Raw genomic sequence first — 26,669 nt, 5'->3', positions numbered from 1 at the left:
GTTTTGATCGGCCGAGTAAACGATATTCAGCAGTGTGGCCCTATCAACATGCATAAGTAGCAGGAAATGATCGTGTTGAAAGACTTATAATTGGGCTGAAATCTGGGATGTTAATTTACTGCTCATGAGAGCTCAATCTTTCTTCTGTTTGTTTCGTCTTTCTTTTTAGCTTTCTGTTTCTGAGAAAAGCCCAAATTTAATGAGTTTCACCCGGTGCCATTGCTGGCAATTGTATAGTCCAGACCCTTAACTTGTGTACTGTACAGTGTGTTTGGTTAGCTGTACAGCTGCTCAGGTTTCCAGGTCAGTGTCTTGCTGAGAAGCAGCTGGCTTAGCACAGTGTAACATGGAATTAAATTCTAACCAAATCCATGCTCAATCCTATGCTTGCAAGGCTGTGTGTGTGTGTGTGTGTGTGTGTGTGTGTGTGTGTGTGTGTGTGTGTGTGTGTGTGTGTGTGTGTGTGTGTGTGTGTGTGTGTGTGTGTGTGTGTGTGTGTGTGTGTGTGTGTGTGTGTGTGTGTGTGTGTGTGTGTGTGTTCGTGCGTGCGTGTTGGGCTGTGTGTGTTGGGGTGTGCTGCACTGGTCTATGTCTGTATTTATTTGTTAGTTTGTGCAAAGTCTGTGTGTGAAGGTGCATTTGTTCAAGGCCTCTTGACTGTAATAAAGCAGAGGGTGATGACAGCGGAACATTTATTCATCTGCCACAGAAAAGGGACAGTACTGTATGCAGCGAGGATTTGAGTTTCCCAGTGATTCTGGTGCCAAACACCACAACACTCCACACGAGACAATTACAAACAGAATGGCTTTGTTGTGAAGACTTTGGCAGGACTTCTCTTCTCTTCTCTTCTCTTCTCTTCTCTTCTCTTCTCTTCTCTTCTCTTCTCTTCTCTTCTCTTCTCTTCTCTTCTCTTCTCTTCTCTTCTCTTCTCTTCTCTTCCCAAGCGCTTGCTCCCAGCTCTTCAGCCTTTCTGACATCCTCCTTCCCACTCCTTTATTGGTGGTTATTATAGCAGTTAATGAAGTGTGCAGGCCCACTACTCAAAAAAACATTTTTCCATCCATCAACGCAACTAATAAGATATGAGATAAACTGTGTGACCTCGAACATGACACAGTGATATATATCATTTTTCATGAGTGGGTAGTGTGCTTTCATTATTATGATTTTTGTTTTCAAAATGTGCTATGGAAATAAAGAGGACTCTCAAGGAGTGAAGAGTTTAAGCATATGCGATTCAAATCAATGCAGTCACAGCACTCTGCATATGGACGGCTTCCCACCAATGCTCTGTATGTTTTCTAACGGATGTACCAAATGAAAGGAAGCGATTTTAGTTCTCTGAGAGCCTGGAACACGACATATGAGGAGAGGAGCTGGAACTCACACGCTGGGAATTCACACCAAAAGACCACAGAGATGAGATAACCACACACATATACAGCCGTCATGGTAGACGTATCACTCGGTAGAAATGACACCATGGTTCATCACTGTTTGCACTTAGACGTGTGTGTGTGTGTGTGTGTGTGTGTGTGTGTGTGTGTGTGTGTGTGTGTGTGTGTGTGTGTGTGTGTGTGTGTGTGTGTGTGTGTGTGTGTGTGTGTGTGTGTGTGTGTGTGTGTGTGTGTGTGTGTGTGTGTGGGGGTGGGTGGGTGGGTAAGTGGGCGGGCGGGCGGGCGTGTGTGTGTTTGCGCGGGCGTGTGTGTGTGTGTCTGTGTGAGAGCTGGAGCTAAATATGAGAGATGGTGACCTCTGAAGTGGGTAGTGGAGACGGGGAGTGTTGGGAGTGCTTGTCCTATCAGGCACCGTTAAGTGCGTCACGCATCACCATTAACTGGAATGTGTCTATCATTCCAAGAACCAGTACAGACTGGAAATTTCTCTGACTTCTAATCACATCAAATATTGCCACGTGTAAGGCCAACTTATGCCACCGAGAAAAGTGTCCAGCAGCGTCTAGTGTTTGTTCACGATGTCTTAATGGAGTCTTTTTCTCGTCTTGATCGTTCAAAATCAAACATGTTTATTATTATCTTAAGCCTTCAGCCTTGGCTCATGGGCTTGTGATGATCGACAGTGTCAACAGCCAGTACGTGTTCGGTGTATGCTGCTGACAATTTCAGCACCAGTTGACCATGAGGGCTGAGGCAGTCAAACGTTAAAAAGAGTTTCTTTTTTCAGGAGGCCTTGGGCAATGTCATAGAAATAATGAAAATATTGTTGGGTACAACTCGGTAGTATGAAAATGCATCTGCACACAAACTATATTAATGGTCAATAAAGGAAATATAATTGAACAGTGTAAATGAATTCTACCAATTTGCTACGAATCCCCAAAAAGGCAAATATACCTAAATATATGCAAATGTACTATATCTCCTATAGAATCCCATAAGAGGCTTGTAATATGTGAAGCTGCATGATTCCCATTTGGACAAAAAAATCACAACATGAGGTTGTCAGACCAAATATCAAGTGTAAAGGAGGCATTAATTAAACCGTGAAAAAACTGGCATGCTCAGTGTGTCGAGTGTTAATGTACTGTTTGTTTATGTTAATGTATACAACAAGGTGGAAAATTTACCAAAAATTGTACCAGAGGCCACTTACTGGTGTTTATGTGGTCTCTTTAGTCAATTGGCCTTGGTCAGGGCAGAGTCCACTCTGGACTCAGTGGACTCTGCCCTGCCTTGGCTGAAAGGTGTTTCCTTCTTCACTGAGTTTCTCCCTGCATTGAACCCACAGAAGAGTCATTATTTAGTAGTCCAAATATCCTCAAGTGTAAAGGAGGAATTATTTAGATTATTGCCACATGAATGCATGGTCAGCTGCTACGGGAACTGAAGAGCAGATTTGATATGATGACAGTACGTATGCAGTCCTATTGCATAAACTCTGACTTCACATGATACTCCACGCTGTGTGGTATTAAATGAAACTACAACAAATAAATATTCTAAAAGCTCTGCTAAACTATCCAAATCTGAATGTAGGATCTGGAGCATTGTGCTCAGCCCTAACAAACCTAATGTGCGGCATACTGTATATCTGATTTGTGCTTTATTATGCCCTTTTGTGTCTATGTAAAAGCATAGGCAAAGGTTTTGACCCTTGGCACTCCCATTTGAGGATGTGCAGCTCCCAGTCGATTGCCCTACATATAGTAATGAATGAAATGCCCTTTATACAGTAGTATAGAATATCAGTTCAGATCTGTAGTTAATTCAATAATATCCTCTCCCTTTTTTCTCAGTAGGTTCGTATATTGTTGTATGGAGAGCCAGTGTTTGCATAGGGGGGAGAGACAGGGCTGTAGGGAAGGATGGGTCAGGAAACCACAGCACCCCTTCTTCCTGTAACGCACTCATACCCCCCCCACACACACACACACACACACACACACACACACACACACACACACACACACACACACACACACACACATACCCGTTACTGCACACACATCTGTGTGTGGCCCCCTATACACTTGATATCAACTGCCTCTGACTGAAATCAAAATCCACTTACCTCACATTAACCCTTGATGTCCCTAAGTTGGGTTTGTCCTTACAGACGAAGCAAAGTTTTAAAAAATAGCAATAATAATGAAATAGCTGATATAAAAGCTATATTTGCTATTTGTTGCACAACAAAGTAATATAGGGTAAAAGGACAGTCTTCGGGAGGGTGACAATAGAGAGTAAAAAAGGTGTGTGTGTGTGTGGGGGGGGGGGGTCATATTGTCACATACTCTTACTCTTACATACTCGGTTGCGGACCCCCTAACCGACTGAACGACGATATCCAACGCTTCCCGACGCTGAGTCGGGCCAAAATTGGTGCGATGGAAAACTAGCTTTAGTAGCACATTGCTGTGCTGAGTCTGGGGTGTGAAGGAGTCATGTGTGTGCGTGTGTGTGTGTGTGTGTGTGTGTGTGTGTGTGTGTGTGTGTGTGTGTGTGTGTGTGTCCATGAGCACGGCGACATGTCTGCACAAATGTCCCCCTCTCCTCTCTCTCTCTCTCTCTCTCTCACACACACACACACTTGACACATATCTCATATACACCTTGCACACACCTCATGACAACGTGTTAGGTCTATGAGTCAGACAAGCCTGGCAGACAACCACAACACCAGCTGACTGAGGTGACAGAGAGTATCAGGTGACAACACCAAGTCCAGCTCTTTTTATTTTTTCAGCATCATGTGGCTGTTCTGTGGCATAGTGCAGTTTCAATAGACTAAAGCCTAAAATGTCCTTTATAGTACAACCATGTCACTTCTTGAAAATATTACACATAAAAAAGACGATTTAAAATCTGTTAATTTCGGTGGGCTACACAATCGTATATCAAGGTATAAATCAGGCTTCAGTAGCCTACAAAAAAATATATATATGAAATATCAAATCTATATAAATGGGAGCAGTGACAAAATGCATATGCAAAACTCATGCTCAGACACACATGTCCATAACCACAACCGCTTACCCACCCACGCTGTACCCATCACTGTAGAGAGGAATGCAGTTTGCAATATGCGTGTGTGTGTGTGTGTGTGTGTGTGTGTGTGTGTGTGTGTGTGTGTGTGTGTGTGTGTGTGTGTGTGTGTGTGTGTGTGTGTGTGTGTGTGTGTGTGTGTGTGTGTGTGTGTGTGTTTGTTTGTTTCCCCGACTAGCAGCTGTAGTGCCAGGGGCCTCCTTCAGTCTCTGCGGAGGCCACACTCAGACCACCAAACAGCAACACAATGTATGTTCATGAATTTGGCCCTCAAAGTCACATTCCATACATTGCTGCATGTACACATAAAAAAAACACTCCCTGTGGCCTCTCAGTCGTCTTCTTCATTTATTTTAGTCTCTATCTCTTCCTCTCCATCTTCCTGATATCTTTCTAAAATAGCCATACGTTATTAAGAATTTAATATGGCTCATTCAGTATTATTACACAGTTACTCATTAATGTTCATTTATTTTTGTAACTCAATCAACAAATGTAACCAAAGGGATGGTTACATTTGTAGTAAATTGACGCTGAGGATTTCACCTCGGTAGTATTCTGTGTGTGAGTTCTGAACAGTACGGGCACACACCGTTAACTTTTTACCTTTCCACCTCCTTTGCCTCTTTGTTGCTTTTTCCAGACGCAAACACATACAAGTCCTTCTGAACAGCCCTTGAGACCCCCCCACCCCCCCATCCAGCATGCATCACGGCCCCCTGTTTGTTTTGGCCAGTCTCGGTGACCGGGGGTATTTTCTAGGCCTACCAGAGCTGTGTGCTTAGAGGGAACTTTCCAGAGGTTTTCCCCTCGCACATTAAGCTCTTAGGTGGCCCACCAGAGTGTTGTTTCTGACAACCTCGAGGAAAATCTGATCCTCGGCATAATCGCGCAGGTTATTTTTGCGCGTCTCATTGTCATTCTCCAGGGCTCCTCTTCTTCCTCTGAACTCCGGTGATGTTGTCTCTTGGGCTCGGACAGCCTTTTGTCTACTGCAGTGTGGTTCTCAAAACGTTTTCATGTCAAGCGTCCTCCAAATTAATATGCATTTGGCTGCAGACCCCCCATCTGAAATGTATTTTGTGCCAGGGACTTTTCTATTTTTTTTTATCTACAAGCTCACAGTGTGTTGCGAGCTTGGCCATTATAGATTATAGATTTAAGCTTGGCCGTTGATTTTTATAGGGTTAAATTGGTTGAACTGATTTAGATGCTATATTAACTCATTCTGCTTGCTTGATTAAGACCTGGAACGCATCTGTGTCATTTTTTTATTTGAGCTAAAAAGCATTATTTTACACTTTGGCTATTCAAAAATAGCAGATATACAAGCTCATAGCCCATAGCTACGAGCTTGTAGATCTGCTATTTTTGAAAAATCGTGAAAATGTGTGCAAATCTTTGAATATATATTATTTTAAAGCGAACATTTTTAACTCAAAGCTTTGCTTCTGGGGGGTCCCTGGAACAACATATTTTGAGATGGGGGTCAGCGGGCCAAATACATATACATTTTGGGGGTCCTTGACATGAAAAAGTTTGAAAACCACTGATATAGAAAGAAAACATAAGTTTTTCAGAAAACCGTTAGAAGACATTTTGTAGAATCGGAACCTCAGGCCTTAATGGGTTAAGGACCCCAGGGAGTCCCCAGACCCCACTTTGAGAACCACTGGTGTACTGTCAGTGTTGTGGTCTGTTCTCACATTGAACTGGCTCCAAGTCAGGAAAAGCAATTCGTCGTTGTCTGGGGCGGAAACCTCCTATCTCCATATCCTAACCTTTTTGTGTTTTTTTTCGTAAATGAATGCCCTACTTGATCATACTACAGCGTCACACAAAAGTCTCAAAAGTAGCAGATCGAGCTTGTAGATCTGCTACTTTTGCTATTTTTTCATTTGAATCCTGAAAAGTAACTGTTTTGGACAGTCTTTGTCGGGTTTCCACTCGACAGAGACGAATTGTGAAGAAGAAAAGTTCTCTGCTGATATACAGCCATGGTGAAATGTCTAATAATTTGTTACCACAGCGGCAACCACAAAATATTTTGTAGGCTAAAGAATTCCTACGCTGCAGTTATATTTTGGTGTGTGTCTTACACAACAGAGCACATACCCTGTAGGCAGATGCAAAACGCACACAAACACACACTCTCTAGTCTACATGACTACACACGCACTACACTTAACACTATAGATCGGTAATATTATCCAAAGCAGCTTCTAAGAAGGTTATAAGAGGTTCATGGTCAGTATCTCACCTCAGGAACCTATAGATAGAGCCGTCCATCATCGCATTGCTTAATATTTTCAAGGAGCAAATTCCTCTTTTTTTTATATATATATAACACAACAGATCTGAAATGAAATTAACTGGAAAGAAAGAAAGAAAAACTTTTTTTTTTATTTCCAGTTTTTACAGTCTGTCTCCTTTGATGCAGACCTAGCGTATTTATTATTATTTATGGGTTCCTTATGCTGTTCTGTGTTCGGTGCATTGTGCAATGTTGCATCTTTATTCAATTCCACATCTGCCCCCTTTTTCTTCCTCCCCTTCTCTTCATCTATTCACTTTGGTTCCCCCTTCTTTCACTTGCCCCCCCTCCCTCGCTCGCTCCCTCGTTCCCTCACGGCCTTCTATTTTTCCCCATTCATCCTCCCCCTCCATCTCTTCCTCTTCCAGGACCGTTGCTCATCCGCCTGGACGCTCCCATGAATAACATCACCACGTCCCTCGGACACACCGCCGAGCTCTTCTGCCGCGTGTCTGGAAACCCGCTGCCTGTGGTGCGCTGGCTGAAGAACGACGCTCCCGTGGTGCAGGAGCCTCGGCGGATCTCCTACCGGCCCACGCCGTACGGCTCCCGTCTCCGCATCCGCAACCTGGACACCACCGACACGGGCTACTTCCAGTGTGTGGCCACCAACAGCCAGGGCACCGTGTCCACCACGGGAGTCCTGTTTGTCAAATTCGGTAAGTTGTTTGTTTGTTTGTGTGTGTGTGTGGGGTAATTTAGGATTTTGAGAAAAAATAACTGTTGAGGTTAACCCATTGAGACCTGAAGCCGATTCTCCTAAGTCTCCCAAATCCCAACAGTTTTCTGAAAAACGTATGTTACTATATCAGTGGTGCTCAATCTTTTTCATGTCAAGGACCCCCAAAATGATATGAATTTGGCCGCCGACCTCCATCAAAATATTTTTTCCCAGGGACCCCCCAGAAGCAAAGATTGAGTTAAAAAGGTTTGCTTAAAAATATATATATATTCAAAGATTTGCACACATTTTCACGAATTTTCAAAAATAGCAGATCTACAAGCTCGTAGCGCGGCACCGAGGCCCAAAGTGTAAAATAATGCTTTTTAGCTCAAATCTAAAAATGACACAGTTCCAGGTCTTAATTGGTTAAAAAAAGAAAAAGCGTATCATCATTGAGCTCTTTGCTCAGTATAATTATAATGTACATTAATACAGTTTTTTGTGTTATTTGAGAGCATGTAAAGTTAACAGCCAAACAATAGCCAATGTCAGGACACATGACATGAGGCAAGAAGTGGCAGTTTTGACACACTCACTTAAAAAAACGTTTACTCTTGTGCCATAATCCAGTTCTAGTACTAGAGTTTAGTTTAGTAATATTTAGCTGTAACACCTGGCAACAGCTATTCTTCCTAGGGTCAACACAGAACAACATACAAATACAAACATGCAAAAACAAGGTTACAAATATCAAAGAATTAAGATAAAGTACAATACAACATAAATATTACAATACCATACAGTAGTCAGTTAGTAGTGGTAGTCAGTTCAACTCTCACCTCTCTCCATGCTTTCACAGAGCTGGCAGCTTAGACAGGAAGGTCTGGAACAGTATTGTTCCTCCTGTAATGTATACATTTTTAAAATCATTGTCGTCTTTTCCAGATCCACTCCCAACACCTCTGCCAGGACGGCCATCAACGTGAGTCTGTTTTTCCTCATTCATCCTTTCACTTTATGTATCTGCTCAGGGCCCCAACACAACACTGGATCATGTTGCAGAGAAACAGCTATGATGGTACCAATGGCCTATAGATAGTAGAGCGAGTGAAGAGAGTGGTAAGGAGCATGGGGAAAGAGTTAAAACAAGGCAATAATCCCTAAAGAGAATCAAGAGCAAAGTTGGTTTAAGAGAAAAACTGATTGCTTGTTAGTGCTAACCATTTTCGGCGTGTTTCCACTGCACCCAGCCAAGTCATGCTGGATACCTAATACCATCATTTTGAGAAGTACAAATGTCATAACTTGACAAATGACATATGGCGGGAGGTTCTGTTTGGTATATGGATCAAGGCATTTTGGCCAATGCCAACATTTCCACCATGATGGCTAAAACAGTTTGGGGGGGATTGTATGTCTCTTGCTTGTGCACCACCATGACACGGCCATGTGGTTTAAGATTAAAATGGCAAGGGACAAGTCTATGTGAGTGTTTCTGCTAAATATCTGTGCTTTTTTCCTTGGTCAGAGTGAGTCAACATCTGTACATGCACAGAGACACTTTCTAATATAGAGAACATTTTATAACTATATTCTCATATTATGGATTTATAAAAAGTGTTAGCTAATTTCATTTTAGAAATACCTAATAAGCAGTACATTTTTCAAAACACTAATGATGTAGGACAGGACTTTATTATACCTACTTTTGGTAATCAAACATTTTTAATTCAGGCGGGATTTTTTAAATATAAAAAGGTATCCACCTATTGATTCGTTTACTGTTGCATTGTTTGCTTACTTTTCTCCGTAGCAATTGCCAACGTGGGGGTTGCGGACGAGTAGCCAGTTTTAGGTTGTTGCGTGAATATGAATGAATGTGAATATATTCATTCAGGTGGGACTATACGTAATTCGTTCAGGGGTGGTGGGTTTGAATACAGTGGTTGGGGAAACACTATAATATTAAATATATTTCTGACATAATTTTATCGTAGGCATTAGGGCCCACCACTGTCTACTTTGGTACCCTCTTGTCTTCTCTAAAGCAGTGATTCTCAAAGTGGGGTCCGGGGACCCCCTGGTGGGGGGTTTTCCAGGGGGTCCCCAGCAAAAGAAATGTATACAGCTTCACAATCAAGTTAACCATTTTATCCATATTTTATCCATTGGCTATACAAAAATGTGGGGTAAAAATGTATCTTGAAAGTATTGAAGTTTTCTTTTTGCTTTATCGCCATTCGCCACGTAATGTTCGTGTTCCGTGTGAAAGTACTCATGACACAAAAACACTTCGGTAAAAATATATCTTCAAGCAAATTAAATGTCTGATGTGCTTTTTCACATTTCACATTTGGTTGGAACACCAAATCATAATAATGAAAGCTATTATCGCAATATGCTACTATTGCTCCATGATCAAATCAGAGTGATTTTTTTCACAGAAAGTAACTTTTTCCTCAGACATCTCTGTCCAATAGATATAGACAACAACCTGTACAAACCCATGTCATTTGTTTACAAATGTAATTTGGCTTAACACAGGACCTTGTGGACACAACCGGACATACTGTAATGAAAAAGCTGACCACAATCAAACTATAGAAGTCAAAGGGCCTACACTGATATAAACCCTTGGCATTTTGGTAACTAGGGTTTTGGATCATTTAATTTGCCACTCTGGAATTTCAATTAAAAGCGTGTGCCGTTTATTTCGTTAGTTGACCAGAATTAAGTTACTTAACCACTTATACCCTACAGTATATACGTTGTTGACCAGGGTCCTCCAGGGGTCTGTACTTACTGTAGCCCCCTCTTTTTCCCCTGTAGTAGTCTACACCAAAACTCTTTGCCGATAATAGCCCGATCTACAAGCTCGCAACGTGACCTGTTGTGAGCTTGTAGATCTGCTATTTTCGAAGAATGTTCGCCTATTATGACTTACCCAGAAATAGAATAGAGACGCTAGGGTTCATGTGGTTAAATAAAAAATGAATGCCCTGTCTTAATGACTTCAGTTGAAATCGAGTTGACCTCAAACTGATTGCAATCTGCACTGTCCTGTGTAGCAGCAGGAGGTATAGTATAAGCATTTTCAAACTTTTAGGTTCAACAGGAAAAGTTACAGTGAGGGGCATCTTGTTTTGTCATTATTATAAGGTCATGCACCATTATTTTAATTAAGAGTGCATAGGAATTCAAAAGACGTGAACAACTTTGAACCTTGATTTTTATTCCTAATGTCAAATTAAGCTGCAACAAATGACAAAAAAAAAAAAGTAAACAAGGATATACTTTTGATGAAAGACTATACAGTATTATATATGATAGTCTTGAAAATGTCAGTGTGACCTTTGTGTTCGGTTCTGACATCTCCCCAGCATTATGGAATAAATCTGTGTGAAGTTTCTTGTTCGTTTGATCCTCGGCAGATCAAAGGACATAAGCTGGCTGGTTCTCCCCAATGACATTATGGCGAGGCTGCCTGCCATGTTCCATGCAGGACTCTTGGAATATTCAATCAAAAAGTCTGGCACAATGTGGAAAGCAGACACTTAACTAAAGTCCCGCACACACACTTTTGCATGCATGCGCACACACAAACACAAACACTCATAATCATGTATACTGTGATTGCACACATACTCATTCGTAAACATCTTCCCCTGCGTTAATCCTCCCGGTGTTACTTAACAACAGCTTTCTTTCATTATTCTTCCTGTAGAATATGTTAATTAGGGAGATCAAACAATTGGATCATACTGTTGCCCGAGTGGAAGGTTCTTATTAGTAGATCACTTTAATTTATTTAAGCCTCTCTCACTCTAGTGTCTGTGTGTGCACACCACACTCAACAGGAGGTACGCTCACATGAGTATACCTCGATATATTCATGAGCTGTTTCATATTCATGGCGCTGATTGTCCATTACCAGGCTTTTGTGAGTTAAAGGTCTTCCATCAACTCTCTTGGGTAGTTAGAGTACAGCAATCTGAGCCTATGAACCTTCCCTCACTTCGGATCCGCTGTCAACTTACACAACAAGTTTTCTTGCCTTTCATCTCAACAGATACAGGATCTTCTTGCTTTTTATCTAAACCGATACTGGATCCCCTGTCTGTTGTCCTCCCTTTACACTCAAATGTATATCTATTGGAAAGGAAAACACAGCATTGTGTGCTGATAATGAGATGTGAGAATGTGATCATCATTATTAATCAACACTACTCCCCTATCTCCGTAAACGTTCCACAAGACAAAGAGCCTATCTACAAGCCCACAATGCATTGTGATCTGCTATTTTCATTGAATGTTCGCTCCTGGAATAGGGATGCTAGGGTTCATGTGGTAGATAAATCAAGCGCTTCTGGTGGGGTTTTTTCTCCCCCTCCTCTCGCTCCCAGGTTACTTTGCTCACCATGAGTCAGTTTCAGAGGCGTGCAGCTGTTTCATAACTGTTTAAATGCATTCATTATGACATTTCATTTGAATGGACAGGGGCCTCTGTTTTACATGCTGGTGGGGGTGATGGTCACTGCTGCTCATCATTAGTGTCATGGCCATGTTATTAGTTGTAAGGAGGACTGGCAGATGTGAAGAAGACAAGGTCAGCTAATGATGACATGTGCTGACCTCTGCCTACATGCTCTGCGTCAGCTATTGATGTGTCAGAATGGAAAAGAAAAAGAAAACCGCTCTCAGATTGACAGTTTTTGGAAAGACACCTGGCACATAGACTTTAGTTAGTTCAGAAGAAAGGTTTTCACCCTTGTGCGTGCACGTGCACTGTGCACACTCTCATGGCGCGTAGAATAACATATTGAGGGGTTGCAGAATTGAAATAGTCACTGCCAGGATTAAGAATCCCCCTTATTGGCATATTACTAAATTCTACTAATCAGAGATTCCTAGTTGCAAATAATGGGAAATAACATATTTTTAGGTGTACCGTCTTTTTATTTATTTATCTGAGAACCCATTTGTTGTTAATAGACTGCATCACTGCGTCACTTTCTAGAAGGATGGTAATGTCAGTTGGTTGGCAACTCTGTCCAACACAAGATATCTGGAAGTGGCTGGTTCGCACTTTCATGCTCCCAGTAGGACGAACCCTAATGATTTAGGTCACCCCATGGCCTTTCCCCTAGTCTAGCACCACCGTTAGGCCAATATATCCACTTGCACACAATATATTTCAAAATCTAACGGGCAGATTGCCATGAAATTTGCTAAGCCCACTAATTGTCCCTTGAGGATGAACCTCAACAGTTAACAGTGACCCCATGATTTTGGTGACCCAATGGCCTTTCCTAGCACCTCCTTCAGTAATTATACAACACTCCCCTCCTCCAATTTTGCCACCAATATTTTTCTTTTATATGTTTTGGTCCACTAGTAAGAATGTGGGGCTCTAATGATTCAAACCACTTTGGTCTGCTTTGGTGTAATGAGCAGCACAGCCTCTAGGGTCCACTAGCGAGCTTTTTAAGCTCTGTTTCTGCCCTGTTTTGTGTTTTGTTTGCGTTGGTCTGTGCTAGGGTTTCTACCTCTTCCGAGTTAGGTTTGCATGTACACATTCTATGGTGTGTGTGTGTGTGTGTGTGTGTGTGTGTGTGTGTGTGTGTGTGTGTGTGTGTGTGTGTGTGTGTGTGTGTGTGTGTGTGTGTGTGTGTGTGTGTGTGTGTGTGTGTGTGTGTGTGTGTGTGTGTGTGTGTGTGTGTGTGTCTCTCCATTGGGTTGGTTCTTTAGAGACAAACCTCAAGCTCTCAGCATAGATGTTTAGACAACCGTCCAGCCAGCATGTCTGTACTGTGGTTCAGCGTGACCAGAGCATATATCAGAGGAACGGAGAGTGGCAGAGTGAACAAAATCAGAAAGAAGAGTTGGGGGAAACTGCTGGGCAGAATAGTGTTGGGGGGGGGGGGGTGATTGAACGAGAAAACATTCTCTAAGGAGCGAGGATGGAAAGTTTGAGGCTTCGGATCTTTTCCTCATTAAAGGCCATTTCTACCGCAAAAGATAATCACAATAATTTTCAGATTTCTAAAAGAAACCTTTGGTTGTTGCATCAATGAGGCCGTACCCCACACCCCTTCTCCCCTCCACCCCACGTCCCTGCTTCTTGCTTCTCCCTCCATTTTTTTTTCTCCTCCCAACCTCCATGTTTTCACAGAGCCAGAACAAACAGAGGGCAAGGGGAAAACGTCTCGCCAGCCAAAATTAGACCCCAACTCTCACTCTCACTCTCTCTGTCTCTCTCTCGCGCGCTCTTTCTCTAACCCCCACACTTCCTCCTTGTTCAGGAAAAGGGGGAGATGGAGCAGGGAGTGAAAGAAAAACAGTGTTAGCCGGGGAGGAGGATGGCACCATTAACACTTGGGGTAGTGTGTTGTTCTTTGATGCCGTGTTTCAGCAGGGAGGCCAGCTTTCAGGTCCGATTAGGGGAGCGAGGCCGACAGCAGATTTGGCTGTAAGCTCAGATCAGAGACACTTAATAACTCCTAACTGAGGCCAGTGTAATGGCAGCCTGCACTCCCAGGGAGCAGGCCTTGAATTATCCACTTCATGCATAGTTGAGGTTGAGATCAACAGTAAAGGACAAGGCAAGAAGAAAGAAAAGAACAACTCAATGTTACGACATTACGTTACGTTTGTCCTATGCTGTGTGTGTGTGTGTGTGTGTGTGTGTGTGTGTGTGTGTGTGTGTGTGTGTGTGTGTGTGTGTGTGTGTGTGTGTGTGTGTGTGTGTGTGTGTGTGTGTGTGTGTGTGTGTGTGTGTGTGTGTGTTGTGTGTGTATATATATATATATATATATACCGTATACAGGGCCGGAGTGGGACTCCAAATCTGGCCGGGAGATACACGCCCACCCAGGCCACTCTGCGCGCGCGCACAGCGCGCGCCGATTTTTTTGGGGGGCCCTTTTTTTGGGGGGCCTTATTTTTGGGGGGCCTTACAAAAGGGGGGGCTTTTTGGGGGTTAAAGGTAGGGGGGAGGCCCGCAGCTGCACTGAGCTGCAAGCAACACTGACTGCATTGAATTGAAATTGACTGTGGTTGGCCTGGCCTGAGCTTAGGAGAGATTTTTTTTTGCTGCATCACTTAAGCGCCGCGCTGGCTGTGGATGGCTGGCCTGACCTGATATTTTTTTTTGATGCAAAAAAAAAAAAAAAAAAAAAAAAAAATTTTTTTTTTTTTTTTTTTTTCAGGCAGGCCACTAGAGGGCAGGCCACCGGGAATAGTCCCGGTCCTCCCGACGGCCAATCCGGGCCTGACCGTATATATATCGCACACATATACTAGAAGTTTGGGCCGTATACTGTATTATGTAATAATACCAGTTTCACTTATTCTAAGAAACATTCAAGCAAATTAATCAGAGAAAGTTATATGTAATCACAAAAGAATAGACACTGAAATGTAAATGTACACACAGTGGGAGCTGAGCTTTTCCTCTGGAAGAGACGAAGTGGCGTACGCCTGCAGTCAGGCCGAGCACAGACGCGGGCCTGTTACGATTCCGTTTTCACACCAAAAACCCGTAACTCCGATTTCAGCCTTTTTTGTTCGTTGTCGCCCTCTCCGAGGTTAGAGGGTTTCTCGTCCGACAGGCAGTTATATACAAAGTGTAGGCGGCGTACCACCCCTGATCAGGGGGTCTGTGTCTGTGTTTATAATAGAGGGGTTTTCTCTCCGTTTGAAAAGATTAATACCACTACACCCTGGCTGTCAAGGCTGTTTAAATTTCCCAAAGCTTCCCCCAGCGCTTTTCTCTCAACGCTGGCAAAGAAAGCAATTACAAAAATATCTGTGCTCCCCCCCCCCCCGCCCCCAACACACACAACTCACTCGCTCCCTACAAACCCCCTCCCTCCCTCCCTCCCTCCTCCCACCTTTCTCCACTGTCTGCGTCGTAGCGGAGGATGAGACAGCTGCTCTAACGCAGACCAGATTCTCCATCTATCCCGGGCTCTTCTGCTCAAGTGTCTTCTTTCTTTTCATCTACTGTCTGACCCGGCTGCTCTCTCCATCTTCCTGTCGCTTTTGCTCCGTCCCGACGACCTTTCTTAAAAAGGAATCGCCTGACAGCGCTTTGTGAGCGATGCTCCCCGCCGCGCGTCTCTCTCCTCATCATTCTCTCTCAAATATAAAAAGACTTTAAGCCTTATTCGGACAGCATTCATCTTTAGTGCAGGTTGCTGCAGCCATTCATTGTAACCACATGACGAGCATAAAATGATTACAGTGCCATTAATGTATTTGACAGAAAATGATTCATTCACGCATGCACTACTTGTAATGATTAATTCATGTATATAAATATGAGATGGTGGATATGGTCCAAATAACAAGAATATATACAGTAGTATACTGTATCTAATTTTATTAACAGCTTTATTGATACGTGCGACACGTCCAAGTTCAAAGGCAGTGGGTGCCAAAGGGGTGTTTACTGTACTCTGCATGTTACAGCAGATTTCAATCGGCCTTTTATTGAATGTGTGAACTTGTGTTTGTGCTGTATTAAGGGTTCTGGTTTCACTCCTTCTTACCTGAGTGCCAATGTCAACAGCGTTGTGGTTGTCAGATGTTGGCCAGCAGGGATCCAAACTAAGCCTGATTAAAACATATTTCTCCTGTCATGTCATCAGCCTATAGTTTAGGAAATCTAGACCCTAGACAAACACGTGTTTGCCTGAAAATGGTTCCATGCTTATGGGCCGATTGACAATAACTGTCAAATGTGATGAATGGTGTATGAATGCTAAATGGTAAATAATCTCACAGAGAGGAAACATTAATACTTTGCTTACTTAGCCGATGAATAGTTAGGTTTTTCACTATGGGAATTTAACTTAAAGGTCTTTGAACTAAGTTTGCACTGTAGCTTGTGATTTTCTTTTATACCCTCTAGGATTAAATAGATTATTTTCTAATTCTATGAATTTATATATGTGGTACAATGAAACTTGATGTGTATTTGTAAAGTAGTTCTTACTACTGTATTAAATCACAACAAAGGTACAAAAGGCAGTCTGAGTAGCCGTTTTCCCTCTCATGTACCCTACTTTTCACATCCGGAGCAGACTGAGGTTTTTCTCTCCCGTCTCAAATGTTTTCACACATAGCTATGTGACACACACACACACACACACACACACACACACACACACACACACACACACACACACACACACACACACACACACACACACACACACACACACACACACACACACACACACACACACACAGTTATACATAATATGCCCCACACACACACACACACACACTGACTGACTACAAACCCTATCTCACACACATGTTTCGTTAAACCCTCGGCGGAGCTAAATTGCTGCCTTGTTGTGGATTCTTTTTTAGCGTGGTGCTGATTGATTGGGGATTGGAGCCCTAATATGGCTCACTAGGGATAGGCCCTTTGACATGGCCCAGTCCCAGGGCTCCCAGCACTGTTTGAAACCAGAGAACCCACCAAGACCCCCTTCCACTATCCTGGATACCTACCTACTAAATACTACCATGGCCAGAAGACAGCCACGCATGCATGCACATATAATATGCACACATAGAAAAACATTTGCACATGCCCTCATACTACAAGCATATGTACTGTGTAGACTACTTGAATTATTATATTTATATATCATAGCCTTCTACATGGTCATTGGTCACATATTGTTGGCAATAGCATTATTCTGTCCTCGTGAAATGTATTTGACTCCACTGACTCCATGACTCAATGTTTAGGCGAAGCTTAGTACGGTCCACTTCCTGTTTCCCAGAATCCTCTATGCCTTTCTGTTGGTGATCCTGTTGGCAAGTCTGGTCAGGGTCAGTCTGGTAAAGTGCAGTCGGAGTAAGTGAATGTGTGTAGTTTGTGTGTTTTGTGTGAATCATGGCTTCTCCCTAGGGCCTAGAAGAGGTACAGGGGTCTCACTGAACTGTGCCCTTCGTCGCCCCAGTGAACATATACCCATACACAAAGAACACACAGATATAGACATTTAGACACAGTGTTCTTTCTTTGCCCATGGTGTGTGTGTGTGTGTGTGTGTGTGTGTGTGTGTGTGTGTGTGTGTGTGTGTGTGTGTGTGTGTGTGTGTGTGTGTGTGTGTGTGTGTGTGTGTGTGTGTGTGTGTGTGTGTGTGTGTGTGTGTGTGGAGGGGGGTTCAGAGAGAGAGAGAGAGAGAGAGAGCGAGAGGTAGGTAGAGAGTGAAAGAGGAAGAGAAACGAAGTGAAAAATGCAGAGGCTTTTGTTTGTACTTTGCTTTATAACATTCGAGTTGGACCGCCCCATTGGTATGCAATGCATTGAAGCTTTCCGTTGTATGATGACGATAAGCCATGGTTACGCTTGGTTTTAGTGGACAACATAACATTTTGGTTAAAATTGTGGGTGCATCTCACTGCTAATTGCCGGTTATGTTATAAAAGCAATAGCCTAATACAATGGAGTTCATAATATAGAGTATCATATTAAATTTGCTACAGTGGTTAAAGGCACTCCACTTTGGCTTGTGCCAGACACCACCAGCAGCCATGTCAACACCACCTGCAGCCATGAGATAATCACAATATACTACAAAGCCTCAAGTGAATTATTGCTTTACAACACAGTTGACAGCGATTATTTCATGTTCATAAATAATGATTGCTTAATTTGCTCTCTGTGGCTCGAACTGTTGTCACTGAGTTGGATGTAGGTCAGGTACAGAGTATTATTCTGCCTTTGAATTACAGTCTTACATGTTGTTGTAAGGAGACCTGATCCAAGTAAACGGCAGTCTGAATTATGTTATCAGCCTGTGTATATGTGCATGGAACCGTGTGTGTGTGTGTGTGGTCATGTCTTTGTACATGCAAACACAATTGGATGTCATCTCTGTCGGTGTTAAACGCTCCCCCTGTTCTTTCTAGAAAGTCGTATAAATGAAGGTTGTGGCCTCCCAACTCTCTTGACTCTGTATTAAATGTCATCCAACCATATCTAAATGCCATCTGAAGTGATACTGGCTATGCCCTTTACCCAGGGTATTCAAAAGGCTTTGACGTGCTGGCGTGGGTACTTGGTCACCCAGACAACTTAACCCGATCAATGTGATTGATATGTAGAATAATCTGTTCCGTAATACGTCATGAACCTTACCCTATCATCAACATACAGTTAACCCATTAAGACCGGGAACGCATCTGTGTCACTTTTAGATTTCTTTAGGCTATTTTTGTGAAATCGTGAAAATGTGTGCAAATCTTTGAATATTTATATATTTTTTTAATCGGCCTCAGGTCTTAATGGGTTAAGTTCAATACTGTGCTGAGATGATACACTCGGTTGAACACACATCACATGATACAATGGCCTTTACTCAATGAATTAAAGTCAGATTATCAGCATTATTTGCAGGGCTGTCTGGCGTCTCTGTTAAGATGTCACAGATCAACCCTCTGTTCTGCCATTCTCCAGCCTAAATAGTTTCAGTCATATTGAAAAGTTATATACAGTGCTCATACATTGAATCCCTCTCAACATCTCAAGGGCAAAACTTTTTTTTTTGTTCCACCAGAACCACAATATTGACCTATCAGTACCCCTGAGAGGCTGTTGTTTTATCCATTTGTAACTCTGAGAGAGTACGGGGTCCATTTGGTTACATTCTCAGTTAAATGAACACTCAGGATTTTACTGTGTTTGTTAAACTCTGCATGTATATCACTCGGCATCGATGACAGTAGCTTGACTTGTTCCATAGGGCCAGTATGTGGGTGGGCTGTCCTACTAGTCAGACAGCCGGTCCCCCTGGACTGAGACCATTTAGACCACAAAACCCAGCTCTGTTAGCCGACGACAGATTGGATGGTCAAGAGAGAGAGAGACGGGAAAAGAGAGTATCAGTAATACTGGCGAGTAGAGGTGCTGGGGTTGCTGCTGTGTGGCTGGCATTGAGCTGGCAAAGAGTGTTTTTTATCCTGTTCAAGGAACACAATCTGAATTCAAATGAGTTTGTAACTTTATCTTTATTCATGTAAGCTACCTCTTCTACTGTACTGTACATTGTTTTTGGAATAAATATTTTTTTTATCGTTTGATTAAAGTTTATTATAGAAGCCACTAAGACAGGGTTCTATACTTTTTTCCTTTTTTCCCTCTACACCAAATCTCTTCCCCGAAAATAGCCAATCTACAAGCTCACTCTGAGCCTGTACATTAGCTGCTTTAAAGCTGATGTACTCTTTTAAGGTTAGGGGTATGTCTTGCTTTTCTCTCCTATCTCCTCTGTATGTTTACCTTTCTCTGTCTACCCCTGTGTTCTCTTCTCCTCCCTCCTTCCATTTAATTTGGAGTTTTCCCAGTTTCCACCCCGTGAAGACCCATGTGAGTTCATTTGAACAACACATAAGGGGGCACACACACACACACACACACACACACACACACACACACACACACACACACACACACACACACACACACACACACACACACACACACACACACACACACACACACACACCCAGAGAGCACATTGTAAATATGGGTGACAGGTCTGAGTGTGTCTGGCCGTTCTATGGACTGAATGATGTGTTAGTTACTCCTATTTGTTTTAAGAGTGCAGGGGCCTGTAAATTTTCTTTTTATTGGCGCATCAGGATCCACAGTTTTTCTAGACTGAAACGGCAGCCTCACTGATGGCTGGTTTAGGTGTGTACATGTGTTTTGTGGGAAGCATGTATACACATGTCTGTCTATACAATTTTTGTAGCCTGTACAATTTGATGAAAATTATAATATTTTATTTTCTTCATTTATTTTTATTGATCATTGATCCCAAATCTGTAGAAATTGTCCTGCATAAACCAGAATTAACATGATCTTTTACAAATGACAAATGTAGTATTTGCAGAGAACCATGCAGACAAGACTCAAGGAGAGAGGGTTTCTCAGGGGCTCCATTGACTGCATGTGAAGCTGATGCGATGTGGACCAAATGACTGCTTATTTGAGCTTTTGTCCTAGGCAGGGTTGTTATACAGCAGTGCACTAAAACTAACAAAATGACGAAAACTAGAATTGACAGAACATTTTGGTTAGTTGAAAAACTAAATTAAAATGAGGCCTTTCACACAAATGATAACCAACTGAAACTATATTATAGGTTAACAAAACTAACTAAAAATATCATTGATAAAATGTCCTTTATAATATCCAATATTCTTCTTAGAAAATAGTGAAAATAGCCGGTCTACAAGCTCACAACGCATCGCATTTCGCTATTTTTCTGAGCATGCTGAATCTCGTCTGACTAACCCATAGTTCTATGAAAAACTAAAACGAAAAAAACAAAAAACGAAAGATAAACTAAATGTAAGCCTTTTTTTTTAATTAACTAAGCCAGAAAACCCACTTTTGAAACAAATTCAAACTAAAGTGAATTATTTAAAAAGAGAATTAAACTAAATAAAAATAATGAAAAATGCTGAACTGTTGCTATGTTCCTTGGTGCTATGGCTACACGAAAGATAAGTCCAGTTGAAATCACAATTTGAACGTATACAATATCAGACTGCAGAACGTTCTCTCCAGCTTAGTGCAGAACAAGTCTTTACTACACAGTCAAATCCTCAGTCCATAATGGTTACATTTGTACATTCTCTGAGTTACAAATGGACAAATGAATACTGAGGTTTTTACTGTGTAATCTACCTGAGATCAATGGATTACCATCTGTGAATTCTTTATTAGGGTGGATTTTCACCTCAACCAGCCATCAATCACTGCTCCGTGTGGACAGCTATGACGAGGAGGAGGGGTGTTTATGCCAGTGATTCCCAACGTGTGGCCCTGGGCCCCCGCTGGTGGACCACAAGGGTATTGTAAGTGGGCCCCCAAATAATTGACAAAACGCTACAATTTTCATAATACAATATGCATTAATAAATTACGTAAAAAAAAAACTTTTCATTGTGATACTGATGAGTAGCCTATCCCAAGTTGGTTCCCATTGATCAATAAGTTAATTCCATTGATCCAAGCCGGAACACAATCGATCGATTGATCATGCAAAATAAACATGCTCCGAAAATACACTTTTGAGATTTTCAAAGTGGGCCCTGATCCAGAAAAGGTTGGGGAACCACTGATTTATGCACTCCCAAGGTTTGCAACGTTTGTTTTGCTTGCCTACATTATGTGTCTTGAGTGACTCCTAATCACTCTCATCAAGTATCACTCTGCTCTCCCAGAGGAAGTCACGCTTCTGCTGCTCAAACATGCATGTTCTTGTCCCCCCAAAGTACCGTCGGTAGCCAGTCAGCCAAACATGTGTCCTCCTGTCTTTTCTTAAGTGTCTTGTCTTTGTGTGTTCAGATTTGGATCTGTGATCTTAGACATTAAGCTGTCGTAAATCATGCGGGGGAGGGGCGGGGCGTGCTGTCTAAAATCACGGCACCTCGTAGTGGCTTTGCTCTCGGCTGTCTTCTCTTCCACCGTGTTCTTTTGTTTTGTGCTCTCCTGTCTTGTTCCTGTTATTATTTCCACCACAGATTTTTACAGTCCAGGCTCATAACCCGTCACATAGGAATGACAGCAAACTGTTTCACAGGAATGAAAGGGTGGGGGGAAAAAGATACTTCATATTAGTGTTCCTTGGCTTATTAGTTGTTGTTTTTGCCTCGCTCATATGAAATATTCCAAATATTCCAATCTGGTGTTTGTGAATTAATGGATGTTTTGTTCCGTAAACCACCCTTCTTAATTTATGGTCAAACTGCATATACAGCTGTACCAGCTGAACTATCCTGCGCTTTGTTACATGATCCACAGTTTTTGTCTCTCTCGAGTGTATGCCTATTGAAAACTACTTTCAGAGTAGATCATATATAAATTGAGAACTCGGCTACAGAAGATTAGGAAGTAACCCCACTGACAATCTAAGCCAGGCTTTATTCCACAGTTGATTGGTGGATTCAGGGAGGATTTAGTAGAAAGATTATGGACCGTATTGTTTTACAAATTGTATTTTATCTGGTCAGCATTTGGGAAAAACCCAACCTGTTTGTCATGAAGTAGATTAGATAGTATTTAATGTTGACATTTGCAGTAAACAAACCTTAAAAGACAAAGTTCCATACTAACTGAACATTTAGTTCAGATGGAAAGTCAATTAGAGGTCCTTGGATTAATGGTTGAAATTGTTATGTAGAGAAATCCTTTTTTGCCTTTCAATGAGAAATGGATTTTTGTATTCTTGAAGTTCTTAGATAAAATAAAAGCAACATCCTACTTCCTTGTAGTTTATTCATGTCTTCTTGGCCATTATGCTAACAGTATTTGTCCAACGGGTGGCAAGATTAAGGTAGATTAAAAGACTGCACCTCTGGATTCTCTAGGCTTGATGTCATACCATACCCTAACGTTTAGAAAAACCTGCTTGGAAAAAACAAGCTTTTTGAAAAGCAATATAAGGGGATTCGAAAATCTGGACAATTCTGACCCAGGTTAAAACTTTTGAAAAACTGGGCCCAGTAGATAGGAGGTTTCCTTGAGACACTGACATTATACGGCTGATGTTTTAGTTCCTAGTTTTAGAGCCAGGAGGAGAATTACAGAATCAGATCCAGGCCTTAGTTTTGGCATGGCTTATGGAAGACCAAACTGCACAGGCACACACAGACACAGACGCACACACACAAATAGGCCTACTACATACACAAACAATGGCGTTGGATTGTTTAACAGCACTCCAACACATCGCCTCAAGCTCTGTTCTCCAAACTGTTTCCAGCCCTCTCTCTCTCTCTCTCTCTCTCTCTCTCTCTCTCTCTCTCTCTTTCTCTCTTTCTCTCTCTCTCTCTCTCTCTCTCTCTCTCTCTCTCTCTCTCTCTCTCTCTCTCTCTCTCTCTCCGTTTTCTTCCTTCTCTCTGTAAGCTCACTCATTCACATTGTCTGTGTCTCATTCTCACACTCTTTTCTCTCTAGGTTTCTCTCTCTCTCCCCCTCTCTCCATCACTTTCACCTTCCCTGTCTTTCTGTCATGGCCTCTTACTCCCTCGCTATTCTCCCTCTGCCAGTTCTATTTGCTTTCAGGGATCTGTACACATAACGGGTCAATGATCAGTAAAACAAACCCCCTCTATTTTCATGGTTTGCCTTGTTTCTCTCCGTCTGTCTCGCCCTCCCTCCTCTAACTCTCTCTCTCCTCTGAGTTGTAGCGGTAACATTTGAACCCCTGGGCTCCCTTTTGTTTGATAAGCCACTGCTGTGTGTGTGTCTGCATGTAAATACAATAGTGTGTATGTTAAATTGTTTAAACAATCTGTTACCCTGCTTTGTACATAGCTAGCTTACTAGGCGCCACCCCCCCCAACACACACACATTCCAACACATCCAGCACTCGAGGCTCAAGGTGATGTCATTAGATCAACTCGTTGGTTACTTTTTAGCGGCGCTAGCCGCTCTATACCTTTAGGTATAGAGCGGATATTAGCCCTCTATGCCTGGCTTTTGCGTCAACGTTCTGATTGGTCAGGTGCGCCAACGTTCTGATTGGTCAGGTGCGTCAACGTTCTGATTGGTCAGGTGCGCCAAAGTTGTGATTGGTCACTATTCATGACATCACTATGATGTCATGAATATAGAATTCGATGTCTATATAAACGATGACAATGACTTCATCTTATTATTCATTTGGCTAAAGTCTCCGTCTAGGTAAGTTATTTAAAGTTAATATGACGAATAGAAAGAGAAAGATACAAGAACAGATGAAGGGTGAATGTATAGAAAGTCTGAGTTCGGGACCCAGTCATCCGTTATGACAGAACGGTTTGATAGAGACGATCGAGAATCCAAGAGTCCGTTAAGGTTCTGATTGGTCAGGCCCGTCAAGGTTCTGATTGGTCAGGCCCGTCAAGGTTCTGATTGGTCAGGCCCGTCAAGGTTGTGATTTGTCAGGCAAGGGGACTATTCATGACATCACTATGATGTCAAGGTTTATTTTTTATTTCCTCATGTTTTTTTTTGTATATATTTTTATTTGGCTAAAGTCTCCTTCTAGGTAAGTTATTTGAAGTTAGATCCTCAATTTAACTTTATCTGTCGTCGACGCTCTGATTGGTCAGACCCGTCAACAAAGTGATTGGTCAAGCTTCACATGACACATGGCTATAAACACATTATAAACACATATCGATGACATAATGTATTCAAAGGCGCCGCTACCTTCACACAGGGTGTGATTTTTACCTACTGTATGAGCCGAGCAACGTCTGTGTTAATTTCGTCGACTAAAACTATGACGAAAAATGTCGACTACCTTTTTTCACTGACGAAAACTAAATAAAAACTAAGCTATGATGACTAAAACTAACTAACTAATAAATATACTGACAATTCCGTCAACAAATAAAAACTAGGCTAAAATGTTAGGGAGGGACTAGTGGAGAAGAGATCATCAAGTCATTTTATGTTTGGTTGTGCTCGGGGGTGTTGCGCTCTGAATATAGCAGATCTACAAGCTTACAACGTGTCGCGCTGCGACATGTTGTGAGCTTGTAGATCTGCTATATTCAGCTTGCAACCAAGTGTAAAATCAGCCATTACGACGCCATCAAGGCCCGCCAAAATACATTTTAGTCGACTGAAATCTTATATTTAGTGACTAAAACTAGACTAAAATTAAAACATTTCAGATGACTAGAATATGACTAAAACTAATTGAAATGTTATTCAAAAGACTATGACTAAAACTAAATCAAAATGTGCTGTCAAAATCCAACACTGGTCTGAGTCAGCACTTTGGTTATTTGAACCCATTCAGCTCAGTGTCCAGCACAGTTCTACTGCCCTCACTCCATTCTGATCATGAATCACAGAGGATTCATTCTCAGGCATTTCTTTTAGTCTTTGGGTTGGCCATGGCAAACTTTTGTATTCCAAAAGGTCTTTCTAAAAGTCTTTCGATATTTATTTTAGCTTTGAAGAAAACCCTGGCATTGACGGACTTGAAAATGAAGCCGACCATTTTCCCTTTCCTGCTACCCACTCTCCACAGTCCATCTCTTCTTTCTGCTTTTCACTTTATCTGTAAAAAAGAGAAAGAAGCAGTAAGCTCTCTCTCTCTCTATCTCTCCCTTTCTCTCTGTGTGTGACAGAAGCCTCTATTGTGGCAGTCAACCAGTGGTAGTAACATGAGGACCCAAGAGAGGCCCTTTCTTTCTCTCCTTCTGTCCTAATGGAGTCCCACAGTTGGCCCCGCTCTCCATTCATTCCCACTGTGGTCACGGGCCACTGGCAGCCAAAGACCCCAGTCAACCCCAGCCCCTGGTGACCATTTTGGCCCATTGTGATGGTTACATAGTGAATCTTCACGTACAGTCTACAGCAGTGGTTCCCAAACTGGGTGTCGGGACCCCTAGGGGTGTCCCCAAATTATTTTGGGGGGTCCCCAGAGGGGGGTCCCTTTCAATGTGCAACATTGTTTTCTCACTCAACAGTAAACAAACCAACATACAGTATAAGTGTATACTGGGTATCTGCACATTTCTAAAGTGACAATTGAATGACTTTTAAGACCTTTTTAATAACACATTGTGAAATATTACGTAAGAAAGAGGCAAGCATTGTGAAAATAGCCGATCTTCAAGCTCGCGTTGTGAGCTTGTAGATCGACTATTTTCACAAAAACTAAATGTAATGGCTGCAATTCCAAGTGCTTGTCAGGGTGCGGGGTCCCCAGTTCAAATAAATCCCCCATAAGCAAAGATTTGAGTTAAAAATGTATATATATTCAAAGATTTGCACATATTTTCACGATTCTTAATTTTTTGTTAGCAGATCTACAAGCTCATATGAGCTTGTAGATCTAGCTGCTATTTTTGAATAGCCAAAGAAATCTTAAAATGACACAGATGCGTTCCCGGTCTAAACCCCCAAAAGATGGCCCGATTAGGCCCTTCATTTTATGACACAGTTCATAATAGACCCACCACCACGTTGTTATATCACAGCTATGCATGAAAGAGAATATTGCATATTCCTGGAGGGAAAATGCACAATCATAAAGAGAAAGAATAATGATGAACAGATTTTGTTTTCCCACACTTTTCTTTTTTCCCCTTTTTTTCCTTTGGTCTCCAGGATGCTAAAAGACTTAGTTGAGGCCATGT

The 26,669-nt window shown here is 42.1% G+C and overlaps 1 protein-coding gene across 1 annotated transcript in view; it reads left to right on the top strand.

Moving 5' to 3' along the window:
• The window catches only part of ror1 (receptor tyrosine kinase-like orphan receptor 1), a 143,702-nt gene that overhangs the window by 92,464 nt on the left and 24,569 nt on the right, over nt 1-26,669 (top strand). The window contains exons 3-4 of the mRNA XM_084066834.1: nt 7,191-7,481; nt 8,432-8,468. Coding sequence (XP_083922960.1) covers nt 7,191-7,481; nt 8,432-8,468 — 328 coding nt within the window. The remainder of the gene's footprint in view (nt 1-7,190; nt 7,482-8,431; nt 8,469-26,669) is intronic.

Source organism: Gymnoscopelus microlampas (genome assembly GCF_963454915.1).
Source record: "Gymnoscopelus microlampas genome assembly, chromosome: 9".
NCBI lineage: Eukaryota > Metazoa > Chordata > Actinopteri > Myctophiformes > Myctophidae > Gymnoscopelus > Gymnoscopelus microlampas.
This window is presented reverse-complemented; position numbering and strand designations above follow the sequence as displayed.